We start from the raw sequence: 22,866 nt of genomic DNA, 5'->3' as shown, positions 1-22,866 counted from the left end.
CCTCCACACCCCCCCACACCCTGCTGTTGCCGGGTGAGAGCTTGTGCGGGGGGCGGGGTATGTGGGGGGGGGTGAAGAGCTGTGTAGCCCACCCACTGCCACCACCAGGTGAGCACTCATGCACTGGGTGGGGGCGGGACGCACAGAGGGGCGCATGAGGTCATGCATATGACGACATGTGATACCGGGCCCCCTCAACGTGGGGGGCAAGTCGGTGCCCCTGGCAGGGCCAGAGGCAAAATTGAGTCGAGCAACATACACAACTCTTGCCTGTGTGCCGTGTATTCAAGGAAACAAGGGGGCTTGTCCCATTTCCATGACATTTCCAGCAACGCCAAAGCATTTGGGGAGGGTCTTGAGCCAGTGAGGGGTGTGACCAGGGCAGAGGCATTGCTTGGGAAGAATCCCAGGGGCCAGGTGCAGAGGACTGGAGGGCCACATTTGGATTCTGGGCCAGAGGTTCAGTACCGGTATGTTATTGCTATATGTCAACATTGCAATCTTCTGATTGACCCCTGCTCTTTTCTTTCCCATCTCAAGTGCTGTGGTGGCCATCTAATCAGGGCAAGTACCGGTACTTTGTGGCAGTGAAACCTTGTGCATTAAACACTCTGCTTCACAGAGCCCCTGAACCTAGCTCATACTTTGGGAGAGTAAATATTTCTGCCTTGGAGCTTTCCTTTTGTTGTGTTAATTGTAGAAATAATGGGGTTTTAATATGGTTAGTTACAAAGGGAACTTACTATAAACCTTATGGTAGTAAGCCATGTTGTGTATCTGTTGAGTGGAAAGGCAGGATTAAAAAAAAATATATTATATAATTCTCCAGCAAGGAACAGGACTTATTGAAGCCTTGGTAGCTAATCTACTTTTAGCCCAGTATGGAGGATTCTGGGGACTCTGCTCCCAAAGGAAAAGTGATATTAAAATTCCCCAACCCAGGGTTAAATCTCTGTGTTGCTGAAATTCAAACTTGCAAATGGGTTGACAAGAGGTATTAGTGCAAGGCTAGAGTGACATAAATGCATCTCTGGCAGTTATAACAGCAGAGCAGGTAAAAACGGTGTCTGTCATGAGCAGGGTGTGGGTATGACATAATTGTGTCTCATCCAAAGACCCTCTGAGTTCATTTTTTATCTCTTGCTAGAGTGTTTGGTGTTACTTTTCTTATTCCCCTGCCTGCCTGCCTCCCCTCCCCCCATATCATTTAAAATAGAATATAAAAATTTAAAATAGCAGGATTGTTTCATAAAATTCTGCTTTGCACTCTTGTTATACAGGACATATTTTTAGGCTTCCTCTGACTGAAGTTCTGCCAGCAATTTGCAGTTCTGTGTATGTAAGCATCAGGGAATCCCTTGGTTTTGGCAAGTTGTCTCAGATTTGGCAAAGAAGAGTGTCATCTCCTGGGTGATAGAGGGGATGCTTTTAGAGCCTATGTGGAGATTTACAGCAGAGGATTCCCTTGAGGGTTGTTTGGTGCAGGGATGACATATTCTCCCCCCCCCAATGCACAGTATTACCACGTACCCCACATTCTCTCTCTCCCTCTCTGCCTTGGAGATGCCTGGTTCATTTCCTCCTCCAATCCATCAGTGTTTGAGACTCTCCTCCTTCTCTCCATTTTTCCTACCCCACGTCTACCCCAAAAGGATTGGTTTTTGTTGTTGTTTAGGCTGCTCCAGCCTCCCCGCCTAACAGCTGGCGTGCGGGATAGCACAGCAGCAGCAGCAGCCTCTTTCCTGCGCATCCTCCAGCTTCCTGTTGGCCCCAGAGCTTCAATTCTAGTGGTGGTTATTTTTGGATACAGTATTTTTGGTATGGATTGGCGTAAGAGTGGCAGAGAGGGCGTTTAAATGATGTTTAGAGAATGCTCCCCACTTTATGTGATTTAATATGTGGGGAGGGCCCAGAACATAACCCCTGTGTAAGTGGGGAGTCACCTGTATTGTGGGGTGGGTGAAATAAATGTCTCCACAAAATACATGCAAATGAAAAACACATCAAACATGATTTAGCCGAGTCTCTTTTGCTGTTAACATCTTTGCAACTACTTGCCAGTGTCTCACACTTGGAAAAGACAGACACTAACACATCTCACTTTTCTTTTAAAAAGAGAGAGAGGGAGAGGAGCAAATTATACCACCCACAGTCCTAAGTAAGACTGAACTACTTTTCTATAGCCTCCTAGCCAGCAGATTTGGAGCACAGGTTTGTGTGTTCTCCCTTGTGTAAGATGTCTGTACTGCAAGATGATAAATTGCAAATAAGGTTTTTTGTGCATGTGCTGAATTATAAGTTGATGCAATGTATACCAACTTGTAGTTTGTATCAAGAACCCCCTCCCCCCCGCTTCTCTGGCATCAGTGATCATTTTCTCCCCCCCCCCCCAAATGCCCTGCAAATCTTGTTTCTTAGTGGGCTCATGCTAAGTCAAGCACTTTGGGGATTGGTCTGCCCAGTAATTACTGTTGGAGACTTAATTGAAGTATTTTGACAGTCTGTTCTAATTATCTTCCTTCAAACCAATGCAAGTAAGGTTTATTATGGGTTCTTTAAACCTGGGATTGGTCTCTCTAGAGAGATTAATATGTTAAATATCTGAGTTTTAATTAATACAGTTTCTTAGTCCCAATAAGACCTTGTTCAAATACTACAGGGGGGATTAAGGTAACCATTTCAAAATAAGTCCCTACGGAGAAAGGACATTTGTACCCTGGTTGAGCTCTCCCTTGGGTGACGTGTTACAGGAGAGATTCATCAGATAGTCCCTTGAGGAAGAATAATCGTCCAGTACAAGAAAGCCAGGTGTGTGCTGCTTGAACATTTGAACCCTGCCTGGGAAACGCTGGAAGTCAGGGTGTCAAATTCCCATCTTGGGGTTGCAGATACATGGAGCCACTTTGGATTTCCTTCCCATAGTCAAGAGTCAAGACTGAGTTAAGATTTATTAGATGAGAAAAAATGGCAGTTCTACCAAATTCACTTTGGCTATGGTGATGTCTTGTTTGGTTGCTATACATATTTGGATATGCTCCATGAAATACCTGAAAAGTCTAGCAAATCCCTTTCTTGTAATTTAATACTGAATATATATATTCCCATATTTTCCCTGAGCGAGACTCAATGCAGTTTACATATAAAAACAAGAATGGCTAAAAACAGAGAAAAATATCATTAAAAACAATTAAACATTTGTTGTTGTTGTTTAGTTGTTTAGTCGTGTCCGACTCTTCGTGACCCCCTGGACCAGAGCACGCCAGGCACTCCTGTCCTCCACTGCCTCCCGCAGTTTGGTCAAACTCATGCTGGTAGCTTCGAGAACACTGTCCCACCATCTCGTCCTCTGTCGTCCCCTTCTCCTTGTGCCCTCCATCTTTCCCAACATCAGGGTCTTTTCCAGGGAGTCTTCTCTTCTCATGAGGTGGCCAAAGTCTTGGAGCCTCAGCTTCAGGATCTGTCCTTCCAGTGAACACTCAGGGCTGATTTCCTTCAGAATGGAGAGATTGGATCTTCTTGCAGTCCATGGGACTCTCAAGAGTCTCCTCCAGCACCAGAATTCAAAAGCATTAATTCTTCGGCGATCAGCCTTCTTTATGGTCCAGCTCTCACTTCCATACATCACTACTGGGAAAACCATAGCTTTTACTATACGGACCTTTGTTGGCAAGGTGATGTCTCTACTTTTTAAGATGCTAAATGCTAAACATTAATCAAATTAAAACTATGGAACTATAAATTAAAACTATAAAGCCTGTTTAAACTTTAAAACAGACAAATAATTCCCATAAAACAGTATAGCACCAGCCCTTTTATTAAAAGCAATCAATTCCCCAAAGAAGGACCTGCCAGCGGAAGGATAAAAAGGAGGGAGCCAGTCTGACTTCTCTTGGGAGAGAGTTCCAGATTCTAGGAGCAGCCACTGAGAAGGCCCTTTCCCATGTCCCTGTGAGGGTGGCAGGACTGAGAGAAGGGCCTCCCCTGAAGATCTCAAAACCCAGGTAGGTTCATTTGAAGGAACATGGTCTTTCAGATAGCTTGGGCCTAAGCCATGTGGGGCTTTCTAAGTAATAGCCAACACTTTCAGGTTTCCCCAGAAACAGACAGGTAGCCAGTGATCTGTTGTAGCAAGGGAGTCATCATCTGCTCCCTATAGCCAGTCCCAGTCAGCAGTCTGGCTGCAGCTCTTGCAGCCCCATGTAGAGCGCGCTACAGAAAGCTCTCTCTCCCTCTCTCCCTCTCTCCCTCTCCCCCCCCCCCCAGTTGAAATGGTGCCACTGCAGCTCTTGTGAGAAAGAGCCATTCTCTGCATTGTTATAGCTAGGTCAGTATCTTCCTAAGGTTTATGAATTTTTGCTAAATAACTTTTGGTTTTTATAGTGTGTAAATGAATAAGCAACAAAAGTTGACTGAAATGTGATTTATTTATTTTTTTCAATCCATGTAGGTTTGAGGATGGGACTGTTTCTTTCCTTGATATTATTGCACTAAAGCATGGATTCGATGCCTTGGAAAGACTTACAGGTTAGTCTGCTGTCCTGACATTAAGTTCTGTGTCCATAAAACCAAGGTTTGTTGGTTTTCTAGGTAAAACACGTGAGTTACAACCCGGGTTATCCATGACCAAAGGCCTTGTGAAGCTTTAACGGGGGAAATAAATAATTACTTTGAAGCCTGAAACAGTTGAATCAGTTATCGTACAACCAGCTAGATGAGCAATGGTAGAAATCTTAGCAGTGTTCACATCACCCAGGCTTCTAAAAAAAATTAAATTTTCACCAGACCCAGTACCACCAGCTGAGTGATGTTCTAGCTTGGAGCATGAACGCAGAAATATGCAGCTCAGTCCTATCCATATTTACTAGCGCTGTGCAACTGCTTCAGACAAATCTTGAATTCTAAACCAAATTAGCTGTTTTCAGACCAAATTGCGTCCAGCCAGCTCCAGATTGGTCCAGAGTGTGTCAGATTGATCCAGAGCTCCCCTTCCTTATTTTCTATCTAGAAGTAGTCTTGCACTACCCAACACTCTTTCTAACTACATTGCAGGGTCAGATAGTTAAAGTTATTGAAGAACTATATAGTCAGTCTCATGAACAATTACACCTTATAGAACAGGTTAAGCTGGGTTAAGCTATTCATCTGGGAGCAAGCATTATTCAGCTCAACAGGACTTTTGAGGAGGCAGGTGTAGAATTGCACTGTAATTATTCAAAATTTCATCTCTAGGCTAGATAGATAGATAATACTTTATTCGGCTATAAGCCCACCAGGTAAAACCAATCGGTAAATAAAATAGCATTTTACATTCTAAAATATCAACTAAAATATTTCTCTAGAATTTGTGAACAAACTCCAGTGTTCTGCATAATGCACAGGAAGAATGTATTAAATGTATTCATAATATGTGGTATGGTGATCATAAGTTCCACCACAATGCCAGTCTTTTTCATTACTTCAGAGCACATCGTAAATGGTAAACCAGAACAGCTAAAGTAATCTTATTACAAGATTCTTACAGAATTTAGTATATTATGTTGAAGTACTGCTGCTCTCAAGAGGCCAAAACAGAGCTGACCCACCCATGAGGTGGGGTGAAGCAGCTGCCTTGGGTGGCAGAAACCTCCAAGATGGCAACTAGCCTGCCCCATTTCCTCTCTCACCGGTGAAGATCTTGCCAGAACCTGCCATCACCACCATTTTGCAACACTGCCACTCAAGGTGGGCCAAAATATTTTTACTTAAGCTATACATGGGCATGGCAGTCAAAGTGCTTTAACTTTTGTGCTATAAATTATGTAACTGCCACAAATTCTGTTGAACTGTAATGACTGGATGAGATCTGTGGCTGAACATAAGAAAGCCCTGTCTTCATCTACTCCTGCAAAGGGAATTGTGTTTGTCCTGGGAAAAGTAGGGGAAAAAGACTTGGGGTGGTGGTGCTTGCAGCCCAGGATAAAGAGTAAAGGGCAACTGCCGAAAGAAAAACGGACATTATTTATGTATGCAACGACAGCAGCAAGAATTCTGATAGCACAGAACTGGAAGACTGGAGAAATACCATCAAAGGAACAATGGCAAGAGAAGCTGATGAATGCAGAGTTGGCAAAGTTAACAGATAAACTGCCTAAAAAAGACAATAGTGACTTTGAAAAAGAATGGGAACCTTTTACATCATATTTGCAGAAACAACAACAACAATAAAAATTAGAGTCATTGGCAGGATTTAAATAAAAATTTGCAATTTTATTCATTAAAAACAAGAAGCCTAATAGTATGACAATATAGAAGTATATATAAACAGCAGAATGTAATATGAGATGGAATAAACCAGGGATGGAAGTTGAGGGAAGTCAGCAGGGAAGGGGGAAACTGAAATTTGAATGTAATGTAATGATTACAGATATTGTTAAAATAAAATAAAAAACCAATAAAAATGATTAAAAGATAAGGGCTGGAGACCCTGGTCTTAGACTAAGGAACCACAGCTCCCCGTCAGCTTCTTTCTTTTTTAAAATTATTGTTTGGCTTTTTGCTTAATGAAAATGCAACCATTTAAAGCACAGAGTTGTCTTATCGGCAGCAAGTGTTTAAAGGAGTTGTGTTTTGCTCGAGAAGCTCTTAAGCTAAATGGACTCAATTAACTAAATGTAATCACTGACCATTTATTTATTTGATTGATGAACATATGACTGAACAAAGTTGAGTTTTGGCAATTTAATTAAGGTTTTGAACCTAGCTGATGGATGAATTTTGGTTCTTTAAATTGGGTAAATAAAACAACATATCTCATTTGAATTTTAAACAACAGTGTTAATGAATCAGATCTTTCAGCAACTGATTTTTCAGTATGATGAACAGAGTTTATGAGAAGCCTGGAATGAGTTTGTATATTGATCAGGTCATATTTAAAGATTTATGTCTAGTTAACAAATTTGAGTGTGCCTACAAACATGGCTATGGGTCTAAATAGGCCTTGGATACCTTTACCGGGAGAAGGACATGGGGAGTGCAACCCTGTTGGTGGCTTTGGATACCATAGACCAGGATGGTCCAACCTCCCAAACCACGTGGGCCGCAAGAGTACTTCAGTACAGAACCTGTTGGCCGCCCCCTGCCTTGTTGTCTGGCAGGGTGGGGGAGCCAGGACAAAATTTGACGCCCCCTCCAACCTTTGTGCTGCCTTCCCAAAGCTGTGTAAGCAAGGAGGTGGGCTTTGGGAAGGCAGCCCAAGTGCAGCCCAAATGTTTCCGGGGGCTGCCAAAAAAGGCCCTCAGGTCATGCATTGGACCACACTGCCGTAGACCATGGTATTCTCCTGAGCTGACTTGTGAGAATGGGTCTAAGAGAGACTATTTCGCAGTGATTTTTGTTTTGGGGGGTGAAGTCAAACCGTTGGAAAGTTACAGCACCTGCTGTGGCTGTAGAGACTGATATGGGAGAGTCATGTTTTGTTGCATTTGGGGAAGATGAAGGCATCCGGTAGATAAATAATATACTTTGTGCCTTGCAGTGGATCAGAATATATTCCCTTCAAATTCTGCAACACTTGTAGAACTCTATAATCTCAACAATATAGTCAATCTGTTTGCAAATGAAATGCATTCTCAAATATGAATGGATTTACTTACAACTGCTGTGGGGTTTGTTGGATGAAGAATTGTAACTGCTGAGAATTGTGATGCATGAAGTTAAAACACAGCAGCTCAGCAATGCTATGTAGGTAAAATTCATTTTCCTGTGGATGCCTATTTAAATATTACTTTTTAAAAAAAGATATGTGTGGTATCCTAGCAGGGATTACTGTATTTTGTTTGTAGTATGTACAGTTCCTCAGCTGACTTGATCCAATCCTTTCTTCAGTGCAGAAACATTAAGATAATTTCAGAAGGACCATATTAAAGCGAATGAAAGTTTGCATATTTTGTGAAACGCTACTTATTCAGCAGCTCCAGATTAAATGGCACTAATCATAAATATCAGATATAGAAAATCCTTCTGAAGTCACCGTGGGGTTAAGTCAGCTGCTTTACTCAGCCACAAACTCATGAAATATGTCATAAAGCCTGTTTGACAACTTCTCCTAATGACTAGAGGTATAAAGGACAGTGTCATGTTGTGGTTTGGGGACGGAACTGGGAAGTGAATTTAAAGTTCACTTTGAACAGCTTTGCTGTGTGTGACAAGTTGATCAGGCCTGAGAAACACAGTCTGGGAATCTTTCATTTCCTAAAGGGAACACTAGGATAACAGAATGAACAACAAGACCTCAACCTGCAAAGTTGTTGCAAGGGAATATAAGAACAAATCACCAGACAATGAGAGTTCAGAGGTTTATTTCCAAAATATTGAAAGGAATATTATTGCCTCCTCTCCCCTGCCCTCCCCGGATCCATTTATTTTGCCATTTTGACTTTAAATGGAGCTCACAATATTTTGTGAATGTTGCAAGAGCCAGAGTGATGTAAGACCTGGGAGACCAGGGTTCAAATCCATTCTCAACCATTAAGCTGACTGAGTGACCTTGGGCCAGTCACTGCCTCTCAGCATAATCTACTTCGCAGGGTTGTTGTGAGGATAAAACTGGGGAGGAGGAAAAAAACAATGTTTGCCACCTTGAACTTCTTGGAGGAAAGGTGGGCTATAAATGTTATAAATAAATATATAAATAAATTTTCTGTGAGAACAACAATTTGTAAAAGTGTGAACATTTACTAAGCACTAAGAACATTTAATAGTAAATCACTTGCCCCCTGAAGATCTCAATCTAATAGAAATAGTAGAAAAGAAAACAGGAGTGAAAATAATAATAATAATAATAATAATAATAATAATAATAATAATAATAATAATAATAATTTATTTATACCCCGCCCATCTGGCTGGGTTTCCCCAGCCACTCTGGGCGGCTTCCAAAAGAATATTAAAATACTGTGATACATCAAACATTAGAAGCTTCCCTAAACAGGGCTGCCTTCAGATGTCTTCTAAAAGTCTGGTAGTTGTTGTTCTCTTTGACATCTGGTGGGAGGGCGTTCCACAGGGCGGGCGCCACTACCGAGAAGGCCCTCTGCCTGGTTCCCTGTAACTTGGCTTCTCACAGTGAGGGAACCGCCAGAAGGCCCTCAGTGTTGGACCTCAGTGTCCGGGTAGAACGATGGAGGTGGAGACGCTCCTTCAGGTATACTGGACCGAGGCCGTTTAGGGCTTTAAAGGTCAGCACCAACACTTTGAATTGTGCTCGGAAACGTACTGGGAGCCAATGTAGGTCTTTCAAGACCGGTGTTATATGGTCTCGGCGGCCGCTCCCAGTCATCAGTCTAACTGCCACATTCTGGATTAGTTGTCGTTTCCGGGTCACTAGATCTGGAGTAGGATTCTTTCTGGCAGGGAGAAGAAAAGCACCTATTCTGACTCTGGTCAACTGATGCGGCAGGCTGGTTTTCCCCTGGAATCAAACCTAAGTAATCAGTAAAGATACGCAAGGACTTGCTACTTAACTTCCCCCACCCTCAAGGTGTGCAAATCACCACAAACAGTATTTCAAGTGACCAGAGTTGAATGCAAGCCATTTATCAGGAAATGCCACCTGAGAGTGAGACAGGACATTTTGCACCCATGTCCCTGGATCCAAAACAAGACAGTTAAAACAAACTCTGTGTTTTTAAATTTCACTCACAATACATGATAGGTTGTAATGATGGGCTAGATGTAGTCAATATTACCCATAACTCTTGGGAAGATGCCTCACGTGTCTCCAAAAAAACCAGTTGACCCTTACATAAAATTATCATTCTAGCTTTCCCCCCTTCATTTGCAGCAATTAGACAAGAAGAAGAAACACTACATTCTGTGCTTCTTTCATGTTGTCTATAGATAATTGTAGCTTGCTGGATGTCAGCCATCTTATGTATTCCCCCAGTGGGATTTATGAGAGTTCTCTGTTGATCAATAACCAGAGAAAATCTTTGGATTGAAAAATGATCTTTTGAAAAAGCACAGAATGTACTTTGTGGCCGTTACTGTGCATACAAGGCTGACATTTGACTCTTATTGCTGCAAGCCGAAATACCTCTTTGCTTTTTTTAAAAGAAGAAGAAGCAGATTTCTAAGATACATACCACAGGGGGAATTGGGCTGCAGCTTGTGCAGGGAGAAGGGGAACAAAATGCAGTAAAGACTATCCAATTATTCCTCTGCTACTTGATTTAATAAGAGCAAGAACATCTAAATGGATTTGGGAACGGAAAGCTTCTTTTATAGGTTGACTCAAGAACATGCACTGTCAAGCTGGCTCCAGCTTTTGAGGTTCCTGGGGTCACACAGTGCTGATAGCACCCCAAACACCTGCTCCCCTAGGAGCAGCACTCCTGCAGCCGCTTGCCTGCCCTCATATCTGATGAGCCCATTTTCTCCAAGCGCTGTGGGGAGGGTGGTAGGCAGTTGCCAGCAGCCTTATCCTGTAGGGACACTGCCAGGGTTGTTTTGCTGCTGTGGGCAAGATGCCCCACCCCCCAAGATGCTGGCTGCCCTGCAGATCCAGGTTCCCTCCCCATCCCTGTTCCTGCCATTGCATCTGCACTGGCAATGGCAACTGTTAAGTTGTGGGTGAACATATCAGGCGACAGCGATTCTTCAAACAGCTCTTGTTTATTCACAGGCCAGGACAGAACTGAACTGAAGGGTTCAGCCAGCCTGCTTATATAGAGCTCCACTACAACGCAACAGTAACCACTTTCTGTAACTATCCAATCACTGAACGTCACTTTCAATCCCTTATTTGCATAATTATCTACAGTATCCCCCTGCTGGCCCAGGGTGAGAACTTCAGTACATAACAGCAACGGGCACCAGACCCAGCACCGCAACTGCACCCTCACCTACAGCTGTGCCCGTGCTGCTGCCATGGGGGGCAAAGGCACCGCAGGTGGAGTGGTGAGGGCAAGGGTGCTGTCTTTGGGAGGGGGGAGATGAAGCCCCAGTGGGGTAGGCCGCATAGTGGTGGGGGCAGGGACGGCGGTCAGATCCACTGCCAGAGACAAATGGCGTCCCCTTGCCCCATGCATGGGCTGCCCCTGGACATGGCAACAACTGCTGCCGCTCTTTGGCAAGCCCACTCATGCGTGAGCAGCTCCCAAAGAGATTGGTAGCTGCAATAGTGGTGCTGGTGGGAGGCCCAAGGGATGGCACCACTGGGGTGGGGCCAGGCAAAGTGTCAGCCTTGATGGGCCCTGCATGTCTGTGGACCATAGCAAATGCCCCAGTGGGCAGACTCGTGATCCTGAGCCTGTGTACTGTTTATCTTCTGAACCACCTGGAGCTCTTCAGATGAAGGGTGGTATGTAGATGACAATGATGACACTGTGGAACGGGACAACTGAGCTTCATGTGCTTAACAGCTAAACCTGAACACCCAAAGTATTTTTCTGCCGCGAGGAGTTCACATTTATGTGTGAGTTGTGAATATTATTATTGTTGTTGTTATTTCTATAGCACATCAATGTACATAGCTCTGTACACCAAAGGGCATGCAGTCAATTGCATCTGAAAATGCTTGGTTTAGTTGACAAATTTAGTTATAATTTACTTGGGAGCCAGACTTCCCATTAATTAAATACACAAATTAAATTGGGAAACTAGCTAAGCTGTCTGTTGCTGGCATATGTCCTTTTCTTCATAAGCATTAGACAAGAGATTAAATTGTAGTAGGATTTGCTGGAGTCTCAGGGTGTGATTTACTGAAATTACGGGTAGAGGAGAAATTTGTTTGGTCCACAACCTAATTAGCCAACCTAATTTGCTCATCCTGGATTTATATGTGGATCAGAACACAGCTGTCAATTGGAGTATATTACACATGTGTATGACTTTTGTGATGCACTTCAATGCACATTAATTTAATGTATTTTTAATCTTTGTTGGAAGCCACCCAGAGTGGCTGGGGAAACCCAGCCAGTTGGCCAGGGTACAAATAAATTATTATTATTATTATTATTATTATTATTATTATTATTATTATTACTTTAGGTTCAAAAAGTGTGCACCAAAATGCATGTTTTATGGGAAATACATTCAAAGATTCATACTTTAGGGAAAGAATATATATAAAATGAGAAAAATTGTAGCATTTAAATGCACTTTGAGGCAAACAGTGAGATGAAACAGAACTATGACTGAGAGTATTTGAAAGTGATTTGGAATGGAAACAGACCCACCTGTCTGCCTGTCGCCATGTGAGCGCATGAGCATTCAAACCTCTTGTTTAAGAAGTCAGTATTTCTTGTATTAGCAATCAAGGTTTCATACCACCATCTCTTCTTCTTAACTAGAGCAAATTTTATTTTCAGATTAACAGTTTTTAATTTTTAATCTATTTTTCAGAATAACAGTTCTGTACCTGGCCCTGCCTCCGCCCCTGTTCTTCCCTCTTCTGGGTTCGAAAGGACCTGCACATCAGTGATGGCATGTCAGTTGGACACGCCTAAAATGGCCACCACCTGTACAGCCATTTCAGTCTGAAGTCTCATTCACAGTCTTATTTTTTAAAACAAACAAACAGCCATACACATAGAGGCAGCCTGGATTGCCCTGTGTCAGAGTTGAGCGTTCGCTTATTCTTACCTGCATGTGAAATAACTGATGGGATAAGTAATGGGTGCGGGATACACACTGACAGGAAAATGAATCCTGTATCCTGCTGGGGGCTGGAAGAGACCTCAGTAATCATTATAGTTAAGTTTAATTTTGTACATTGCATGTGTTGTTTAAAGACCAAAGGTCTCTCTTCTTCAGCACATAAATTTCAAGGGATTATGATAATGCTACTTTGCAGAAAATAGCTGAAATTACAGGCTGAACTCCAAGGGGCTACTTTATCTGGATGTTGCGCATGCTCTCTAGCTCTCTCTTGGATAATATATAACACTGGATGTACATAAATGAGATAAAAAGACTGGGCGAGGACTGAATAAAACAATTGGCATAAAAGGTCTCTGAGGAATGTTGGAGCACAGCACCTTGATAAATAAAAAAAGTAAAAATTTGAATTCACAAGAGGGAGCATTTAAGTAAAGCAGCTGTTACCTGGAACGTGCACTTTCCATGTGTGAGCTCTTGCCATGTGTGCGACCTGCACTGGCAATTAGGTACTGGGAACTTGAGAGCCCCTTGGCATCAATGGGGCCACTCTCTGGGGAAGCTGTCGCATTGGGCTTCAGTCTCAAGACCTGGGGCTGGGTTCAGATCTAGCTGGTTCCTCCTCTGTGTCAGAGTGCTGGCTGCTCTTCAAGATCCGGGTTGTGACAGCTGATGCAGACAAGCAAGTTCATTCTTTTTCACTGACACTTCAGGTGTTCTGCACTCCTCAAGGAATATCCCTTGCATGGAAACCTATCTGTTGCCATCTGTGGACTCAGCTACATTAGTCAGAAGACAGTGTTGTAAATGTGTTATAACACTGTAACTCCAGATGGCGCTGTAGAGCTGAATATACAACTCAATGATATTTTCAATTGTGAGATTTACAACTTTCTTTGCAGAGCGTTTTCAGAGCGATTTTTATAGCTGTGTAGATCTAGCTTGTGTCTTCAACAAAACAGGGGAGGAAGCGGGAGTGATAATCAAGGGCTGATCTTTGGCCATTCTAGTCCAACAAATATGATATTTTTTTATTTTAAGGGCTCACATTAATTCCAGTTCAGATGTGCTTTCCAACAGTGATATTGCACTGAGAAGCAGTGAGCAGAACTCTATTTTTTTTAATAGAGTTTAAATTTGATATTCTGTTTTTGGGAGGCAGGCAAGGGGAAAGTAAGTGGGCTCCTGGGAAGCAGGAAAGAACACATTACAGTTTCATTTCTAAGTGGAGGTTTATAATGTGATTATCAAAATGTGAATAACAGTCAAAATAGTGTAGCAGTTTATTCCCAATAGGTAGATTTTTTTCTTTGAAATAAAATAAAATAGCAACACGCTTTTCCAGCAGGAATCTCCATTCATGCCAAGTTCTTTTCTACATTTGAGCAAAATGTATTTATATGATTCAAACATCAAACACTGGAATGATAAATAGCAGGAATAAAATCCTGTTTCAGGAAATGACTGCAATGGAAGAACAATTAAAATAAAACTGGCAAAAAGTTGAAAATATTATTTAAGCTTGAAGAAAACATGGGGCGGGGAGGAACATTGCACTGGAAACAAAATGTTAAGTCAAAAAGCAACCAGTATGGGCAACAAATGTATTAAATGTATTAAAAGATTTATACAGTGAAGTATCAGCAGATATTCACATTCATGCATCTAAAGTTCTTTAAAAAAAAACAAAAACCCGAGCCTGTGTCTTACACAGTGAATTACTCTGTATTATCTTCCCTGCCTCCCAATTCATTTCCAGTCTCAGTTCAGTGTTAGTGTTGCCTCTAAAGCCCCAAATAGCTTAGAACCAGGATACCCAAAGGATCATTTTAAAATTGTGTGTCCACAACAGAGCCCTTCTGCATGTCTTCTGATCTTCTGCAGCACGGGAGGCATGGATATATTAGAAAGCACCTTGGGGGTGGAGATTTGTTTGCTTTCCATTTTTGCTGGCAACTGAAGACCTTGTTGTTTCGGAAAACCTCTGATTCGCCTAATGTTGCAAGTTGATTGTTTATTTTATTTTTTTGCTTTTATTGTGATGCATTGGCTCTTTCGTGAGAGTAGGAAGATGAAATAATGATTAATTCATAAATAAAATACATTATCGCGTTCGGTTGACTAGAAATGGAGATTAGGGGTCAAACCACATTTCAGGCTGTAAAAAATAGAGGAATGCTTTTCATTCTATATAAAAAAAAGCAAAGCTGCTACTCTTTCCGAAACACAGGTGAAGGTCATGTCCTGATCTTCCCAGCAGGGAATCACTTCACTAAACTAAACTGGTATAAAATCAGTGTGTTTCTACCGTGGATGTGCTCCTTTGGAGCATAATATATGATGGTGGTATAGCAGTTCCTTTCCCTCACACAAATAAATATCAAATATTTTTCAGAGAGGAGGCTGGTTGGAAAAACCTTGTGAATTAATATGAAACCAATCAACGCATGTGGCTGCATGTGCAACTTTGGACTGTGAGGGGTTGTGGGCATATAAATGCTAAATGTTCCAGCGGTCTTGGAAAACTATACATGCTTATTTTACAACATTGAAATAAATACTGAAGTTGTGAAAAAGGAAGGCAGGAATTTTATTTCATGCTATTGGTAGTTTCTTTAAATGGAAGCAATTCTCAGGAGCTTAAGTGGTTCAGTTCATTTTGTATGCAAAGCTTCTTTCAGGGTATTAGAAGCATCTTCATTTCAAAGATTAGAAATGTTAAAGAAGAATGACAGATGGAATGAAGAGCAGGCGGGGTGTGTGTGTGTGTCCTGCTACAGGAACAGTGAAAGTGGTGCGAGAGCTATTTCTAGGTGCTCACAGGTGCTTTTCTACCTAAACCTAACTCTTGAATTCTCAACTGATGCAGTCCACACTTTTGCCACAAGGTCTATCTGTTGATTGTAGTCAGTGGTCTGCTCTGCCTCATGGGAAGATCAGTCATGGTGGACAAATGACCCTGAAAGACAGCTCAGGGAACACTACATTATTCAGTAGCGCACAGGCATATTCTGGGGCAAGAGCTCCATTCGGAATGGTAAACATTTGAGGTCCAACAGACCTCACCTGTGCCCTGTGGAAACTCGTGTGCTCTGAAGGTATTTGAATGGTATTTTGATGCTTTGAAAAATCATTTCAACAGCCACAAATGGAAAAGGAGAGGGCAGATAGCTTTATGTTTTCTTTTTCGTTTTGAATACGGCTTTCTCTTTCTGCCCTGTCCTTCATAAAGAGACAAGAGGCATGTGAAGTTGTTTGTTTCTTGAAGGAAGAGAGGCAGACCTTTGATTTATGCTTTACAATGAATTTAATACAGTTTAACTACATCTGCCCCTCTTTGACTAAGGAGTAACTAGGTGATATTTATTACCATCTTTTGATGGGATGTTGTGGGAAAAAGAGCATAGTAAAGAATAACCCACAGCTGGGCTTGTTGTGTAAGCCACGTAGAGGCTGAATTAAAGAAAGACTTATGTTACGATGGGTGTGTTTGCACTGGAAAAGAAGGCATCGCAAGGTGGAATCCTGTGGCTGAGATGGGTTTGGAACGTTCGCTCTGTAAATTGTTTAGGCTGCAGTTTGAATCTGCTCTGTGTGACTGTGTTATCATCAGGATGGGATGCGACCTTAGAAATATGAGCATGACAGAGGAAGCAGAAACTGCAACAAAACACCCAACCCGGGAAATATTTATGATCTTAACAACGAAGTGAGAAGAATGCAACACTGGAATTGGGAAATAAGAACTTAATAAAAAACTACACATGCTGTTATTGATTATAAATACTAAGGTTTATTATTATTATTATTATTATTATATATATAGTCCAGTAGCACCTTAGTCCAGTAGCACCTTAGAGACCAGCTAAGTTTGTTCTTGTGTGCATGAAAGCTTAAACATGAAAGCTTATACCAAGAACAAACTTAGTTGGTCTCTAAGGTGCTACTGGACATTTTTTATTTATTTTTTTTATATATTTCTACTGCGTCAGACCAACATGGCTACCTACCTGAATCAAGGTTTATATGAGGAATTTGCAGTATGCAGGGTTGTAGAGGGGCAGCTGTTAAAAATATTATGGTAATTGCAAAGTGATGTCAACTAGCGACTAAATGAGAATTGACGCAGCAGTGGGGGTATATCTTGGACATATTCTGTAATGAGAGCGGGAAACTGGTTTTGGAAATTGTATTAATTTGGTTTGATTTGTAATAATTTGGAAAATCAATAAAAATAACTGGCAAAAAATGTTTTTTAAAACCTGAGAAAGTAAAAGGAAGCCTGAAGCAAGTAATCTACTTTGATAACTCTAGAAGTGAGGCTGCTTTCTGTCACAAATTCTAAGAATGAATTTTATATCCTCCCACCTCTACTGCTAGGATTGGTAGTTTGGAGTTTTTTAGAAAGCATCTTTCATTTTTCAAGTTGACCTAATCAACCATTTTGTGCCAAAATCCCAATGACTCTTTGAAGTGAATTGCATAAGAGGCTTAATATAACTGAGCTTAAATCCTGAACCTTTTGCTTTTCATCTAGCACTGCTCTTTGAATAACAAGTTGGATTTTGAAGGAGGGGAATCTTACTGTGAATCTCAGGTTATCAGTTCTTTTGCCAGGTGACTGTACTGACACAATGTGGTTCTCAGCAGTTTTAAATCAAATGTCGTAAGTGCTGGATGTGTGTGTATGAGTAAACATCAAGGAGCTGACTTTTTCATATCTTTTAGAAGTGATACATTAATAATACAGTTTTTGGAATAGTAGCAAATATTGGTTATGTGATATTTTATATGCATTACTAAGCATTTATAAAAAAAGTTAGATTTAGAAGTTTTCATTGCTTTTGCTATCAACAGTAACTGGAAGATACAAGGTCCCCCCCCCAAAAAAAACCCTAATTAAAGTCACTGATATTCTATTTATTTCATTCTGTTTGTGAATCCCTGGGAAACATCTCAAAGCAATACATAAGCTTATTTACAAAAAAATAAGATGTTTTGAAATCAGATTTACAGAAAAATGTTTTCCTCTTGTGATGCCCTGGGATGATAAATCAGTTTTATACAAACAGGAAATGTTGACAAAAACCAGGAATAAAATGAAGCTGCTTTTGGCATACAGCTTTCAAGAGCGTCTTCTTGGCTTTACAGTTGATGGAGCAATTATTTTACAACACTGAATTATATTTTACTCATGGGGAGAGTGCAGGGAATATGGAGTCTCCTTTTGATTTGGAGAAGAGAATGCAGTAGTGACCAATAGAAAGCTGCATAAGCGTTGAGTGTGACTTCCTTCAGCAGCATAAATGCTGAAAGAAGATGTCTGCTTTGTGCATCTTTGACATTGCTGAGCTCCATGGTTTGAAAGCCCTCTTTCTCCTTCGGTTCTGGAACTGCTATTGCCAGTCTTTTTGTTAAATGGGTGGAGATGTGATTACCCCTAGGTACTTTGATTCGCCATTGGTTTGCTCGTCTTTTTGGATCAGATTACTACATCTAAAATCTAGTAGATCAGCTTCACTTCAGCTAGATCCCATTACCACTTTGTGTAATCTCCCCCACAAATTCTATATGTAAATACTATTAGTTGAGCAAGGACTACCAGTAATGGCTTTTCCATATAAGGTTCTTTACAATTGACTCTCAAAATACAAGTTGCTAACATCATTGAGCTGAAAGAAGTAGAAATTAGCTATTCAACAAAATAAGATGGGGAATTTCCAAAAGCCATCTGTTCATTAAGATAAATACTGAAAACATATCATATGTGGTCTAAGCATGCCGTCCTGAATGAGAGGATTACGCTTCGGCTGAGGAGGCAGAGAAAGAGAGGGGAGAACAAAAAGGAATTGCACACCCAATTAGAACCGGGTGGAAATGAAATGTTCCTACCATCAATTAGAGTAGATGTCTGATTTCAATGCATATCTGACCCATTTTAATATTAGTTTACCCATGTCAAGAATAAATTAGATGTGTGGCAGGTGTTGAAAAAAACCAAAACATTAGGGCCCAGAAAACTTTCAGTAGAGTGATGTACCATAAATTAAACAAACAAACAAACAAACAAACAAACAAACAAACCTTTATTGTCACTACACCACCTGTGTGCAGTGAAATTAAACAAGCCCCCCCCATACACTCAGTCTTGCTCACGCTCTGTGTGCTTGTCAGAAGTCAATTACACCACTATTTTTTTCCATTCAGCAGCCCAACAGCCCACAGATAAAAACTGTTTTTTAACCTGTTGGTGCGGCTGACTACACATCTGTATCTCCTGCCTGTAGGAGATTAAAGAGGTGCTGGCCAGGGCGTGAGTCGTCCCTAAGAATTTCCCTCGCTCTCCTGAGGCAGCGGTCTCCTGCGATGTCATCTTGCAAACTCCGAGGACAGCCCATGATGTCATGTGCTGTGTTCACCACCCTTTGTTAAGGACTTCCATGCTTCGTTTGTTGTTTATAAGAATTACGCCTTGTCTATTATATTCTCTTTATTTTATTTATTTCCCACAATTCATGACATGAATCTAAATATATAAAACTGACTACTGAAAATAATTGCTTCTGTAGTTATGAAAAATGGTGTGAAAATTCTGTCACAGGTGTTAGATCTGTGATGACTCCTCCTCACGTGAAGTCATCAACTGTTGACACTGGAGCTGCTAGATTTGCCCAGGAAACACTAAGAGTGAGTGCCTGCTGCTGTAGCTTTCATGAGAAAAATCCCGGAACAAAATGTATTTCTGTGTGGCCAGGTTCTCTTATTGATATGTGAGTCTTACTTCCAAAATGTCCCTTCAAAGAATCTATTTTACTATGATGTCTGCAAAAATGGATTGAACCTTCTTTTTAATTTTTTTAATATTTATGTTGTTTATGTAAACCTAATAAACACATCTTTTAAAAACTTACATTAAATAATAATTACAATTGACTTGATTTTACGAGATCCTTTTAATGTCCCTGTAGAAATGGCTCAAAATGAAACTGGAAGTTGTTGAATTTTTCTCTCCTCTCTCCCTCTCCTCCCTGCAGGTGGAATGAAGAACATAGAACAACATACATTTGCCTTAGCTCACTATACCTATAGAATCCTCTCTACGTTAACATATCCTAACGGGGCACCTGCTGTGCATCTTTACAGTGATACAGACTTCAGCAGCCCTGAGGTCCAGGGTCCAATCATTAATTTTAATGTATTGGATGAAAATGGAGATATAGTTGGTTATTCACAGGTATGCTTTAATAATTCTCTTGTTATCTTCTAATGCATTTTTGTGATCATTTGACCACCTTCACTCAAAATACCTGCTCTTGCTGAATTCTTTTATTCCTTCTGAACCACCCACATGTTGTTTTATATTAAAAATAACAAACAAGGGAAGAAATATTTTGACAAAGTGGAGGACAAGTTGTCTGAACAAATTTGGACATGGCTACCAAGAACAGTGTTCAGTGTGGCTGGCATGTTATCTTCAAAAGTATGGTGAAAACCTTCCCCTTTGTCCTTTTTATGAGGTACGTCACCAGAGTCTTTTGAGTGATATTGGAAAGAGTCAAAGCCAACCTCCTCATTTTTTAAAATAAAGAATATATTGTTCAACAATGATCAAAGAATATGAATTAGCAATTCTAATGCTTTTAAGAGCCTACCCGCTCATTACATTAAATGTCATGAGTCCAGTTAAGACAATATTCATAGCCAGCCTAATGGCTTTTTTGGCCATGTTCCCAACAGCCATCTCTAAACCTTGGGGGGGGGGTGATCATTCACTATTGATTTCCCCCCATTGATTTAGCAGTTAAGATTCCAGGCAGGCAGAAGAACTTGATGGACTGGGGGAACAGAATACAAACCAGATGATGAGGGAAAAGATTCTGCTGATGCCTCCAGTTCAGTTATTCTTTTGGCCTGTATCATCTTCACTGTTATGCAGCGAGTATCTTAGCACAAGTTCCCAAGGCACAAGGGTTGGATTGTGTTGTTCTGCACTACTAAAATGGATCTGATATCAGAATGGCGTTTTGTCATTACAGCCTGGCAAAGTGCATTTGCAGTGTATTTAATCAAATAGGTGTTGAAATGATTTGTCTCCTGCAGACAGTTAACTAGGTGGAAAACTGCTCTCTTGGCTCAGAAATATGATCAAAGGACAACTAATGGATGCATTTAGCAACTCTTATATTCTAGAAAACTTGAAAATACTAGCATATCCTCCAACATTTCTCTGAAGAAATTAGGGATATCCTATTCTACATTAGGAAGCTTCTCCTGCATTTGTTCTTGCCACACATATATACGCAATATACACATCAACATTGGTCAAGTCAATTACAACCTCTCAGCCTAACCTACATCACAGGATTGTTGTAAAGAAAAACTGTGTGAGGGAAGAGATTGCGTACAGCACCTTCAACAGACAAATGGAGTGAAATAACATTTTAGCTGTAAGCTGTCTTGAGTCCCTGCCAGGGGAGGAAGTGGGTAATAATAATGGAAACCATGAGAATGATCAGGTACATACCTGAGAGTAAATCCTATTAGGCTCCATTTACAATAAAAGAGTAAGCACTACATATGTTTCTTTTAAAATGGCTGGCTGCTGAAGCGTTGCGTTAAACTGACCCTTTCCTTCAAAATTATAGGAAGGACTTTATATGCCAGTTTGCCATTTCCTTCATTTGGTGCAGGAATTTTATTTTCACTATAAACAGGACTTTGTTTTTGCACCTACACACACAAACCACTTTTAATTGTTCTCTGAGACATGGAGAAGAGGAAAAAGGAAAAAGGAAAACCGGAGTATTCTGGGTTCAAATCAGAAATCGAGACTGAGATATCAAGTCAAAAAGAGTTTGTGAGAGAAACTGCAATGTAGGGACAAGCGGGGCTTTTTTTCTGGGGGGACGCAGGGGTTCGCATTTTGTGAATCTAAGTCTGGCCTCATTGAGGGGCTGTGTTTCAATATGAGTACGGAAAAGTACCCCTAAATATTATTCTAGAGAAAAAGCACAGGGGACAAATATGTGTCTTCATTGCAGTCTGGTAGCTGCCATGGCATATGTACATTGTTAAGTTATAAAATGAGGATTACATCATGGTATATTTTAATGAAAAGTCTCTTTTAGGATGCAAAGGTGATATTGGGGGGAAATCTCAAGTTGCATTAGAATGAACATGCATAAAATCTAAAGCAGCTAAATTATTAGCTTTAATTGATAGCAAACTGATATCTTTATGTTGAGAATCTTTCTTTCTTTGCTGAACCTACAAGGTAGACAAGTTGGCTGGGCTGTACAACATTCACATTCGCACAGGCTGTTTCTGTAATACTGGAGCTTGTCAGCAGCATTTGGGGATCAGCAATAATGACATCAAAAAGAACCTGCAGGTCAGTATGTGTTTAGTCCATTCATGCTACCAGCTACGCTGCTTAGGGGTGCAATTTAATGTTACCGTTTCCCAGTGTATCCTAGCAAGTCCTGCCAAGTCCAGCATTATGGTTTTATTTAGGTGCTCCCAAGTGAGGTCTTCAGTCTTTCACAGGCTCCAACACTGTCCAATATTCTCAAACGAAAAGGTAATGCCATCAGCTAGTTTCTGTGCATTGCAGTCCTTTTTGGAAGTGAGCCCCAGTCACTTCAGCGGAGTTTGCTCCCAAGCAAGGTGCACACAGTGTTGCCGTTTTAAAGAATTATGAGTCAGCACTAAACTGGACACAGGTACAATACTTGCTCTGATGTATTATTAGATCTCAAATTTTGTTGTTGTTGTTTAGTCGTGTCTGCCTCTTTGTGACCCCCTGGACCAGAGCACACCAGGCACTCCTGTCTTCCACTGCCTCCCGCAGTTTGGTCAGACTCATGTTTGTAGCTTTGAGAACACTGTCCAACCATCTCGTCCTCTGTCGTCCCCTTCTCCTTGTGCCCTCCATCTTTCCCAGCATCAGGGTCTTTTCCAGGGAGTCTTCTCTTCTCATGAGGTGGCCAAAGTACTGGAGCCTCAGCTTCGGGATCTGTCCTTCCAGTGAGCACTCAGGGTTGATTTCCTTCAGAATGGAGAGGTTTGATCTCAAATACGTAAGAGCAAATCCCGATCACACTCTCGAAATAAACTGTGGGCAAGATTCTGCAAAAATTATTTCTGTAACAAAAATCCTTTTTGGTTATTGTGATTGTTGCAGAGCACCTGTACATAGAGATATGAGAGTAGTTTACCTTTTTCGGGGTC

At 41.1% G+C, this 22,866-nt stretch overlaps 1 protein-coding gene across 1 annotated transcript in view; it reads left to right on the top strand.

The window, feature by feature from the left end:
• The window catches only part of MOCOS (molybdenum cofactor sulfurase), an 88,351-nt gene that overhangs the window by 28,890 nt on the left and 36,595 nt on the right, over positions 1-22,866 (top strand). The window contains exons 5-7 of the mRNA XM_081168509.1: positions 4,448-4,524; positions 19,671-19,870; positions 21,911-22,027. Of these exons, the coding sequence (XP_081024635.1) occupies positions 4,448-4,524; positions 19,671-19,870; positions 21,911-22,027 (394 nt within the window). The remainder of the gene's footprint in view (positions 1-4,447; positions 4,525-19,670; positions 19,871-21,910; positions 22,028-22,866) is intronic.

This window comes from Podarcis bocagei, assembly GCF_964188305.1.
Source record: "Podarcis bocagei genome assembly, chromosome: 13".
Classification (NCBI taxonomy): Eukaryota; Metazoa; Chordata; class Lepidosauria; order Squamata; family Lacertidae; genus Podarcis; species Podarcis bocagei.
This window is presented reverse-complemented; position numbering and strand designations above follow the sequence as displayed.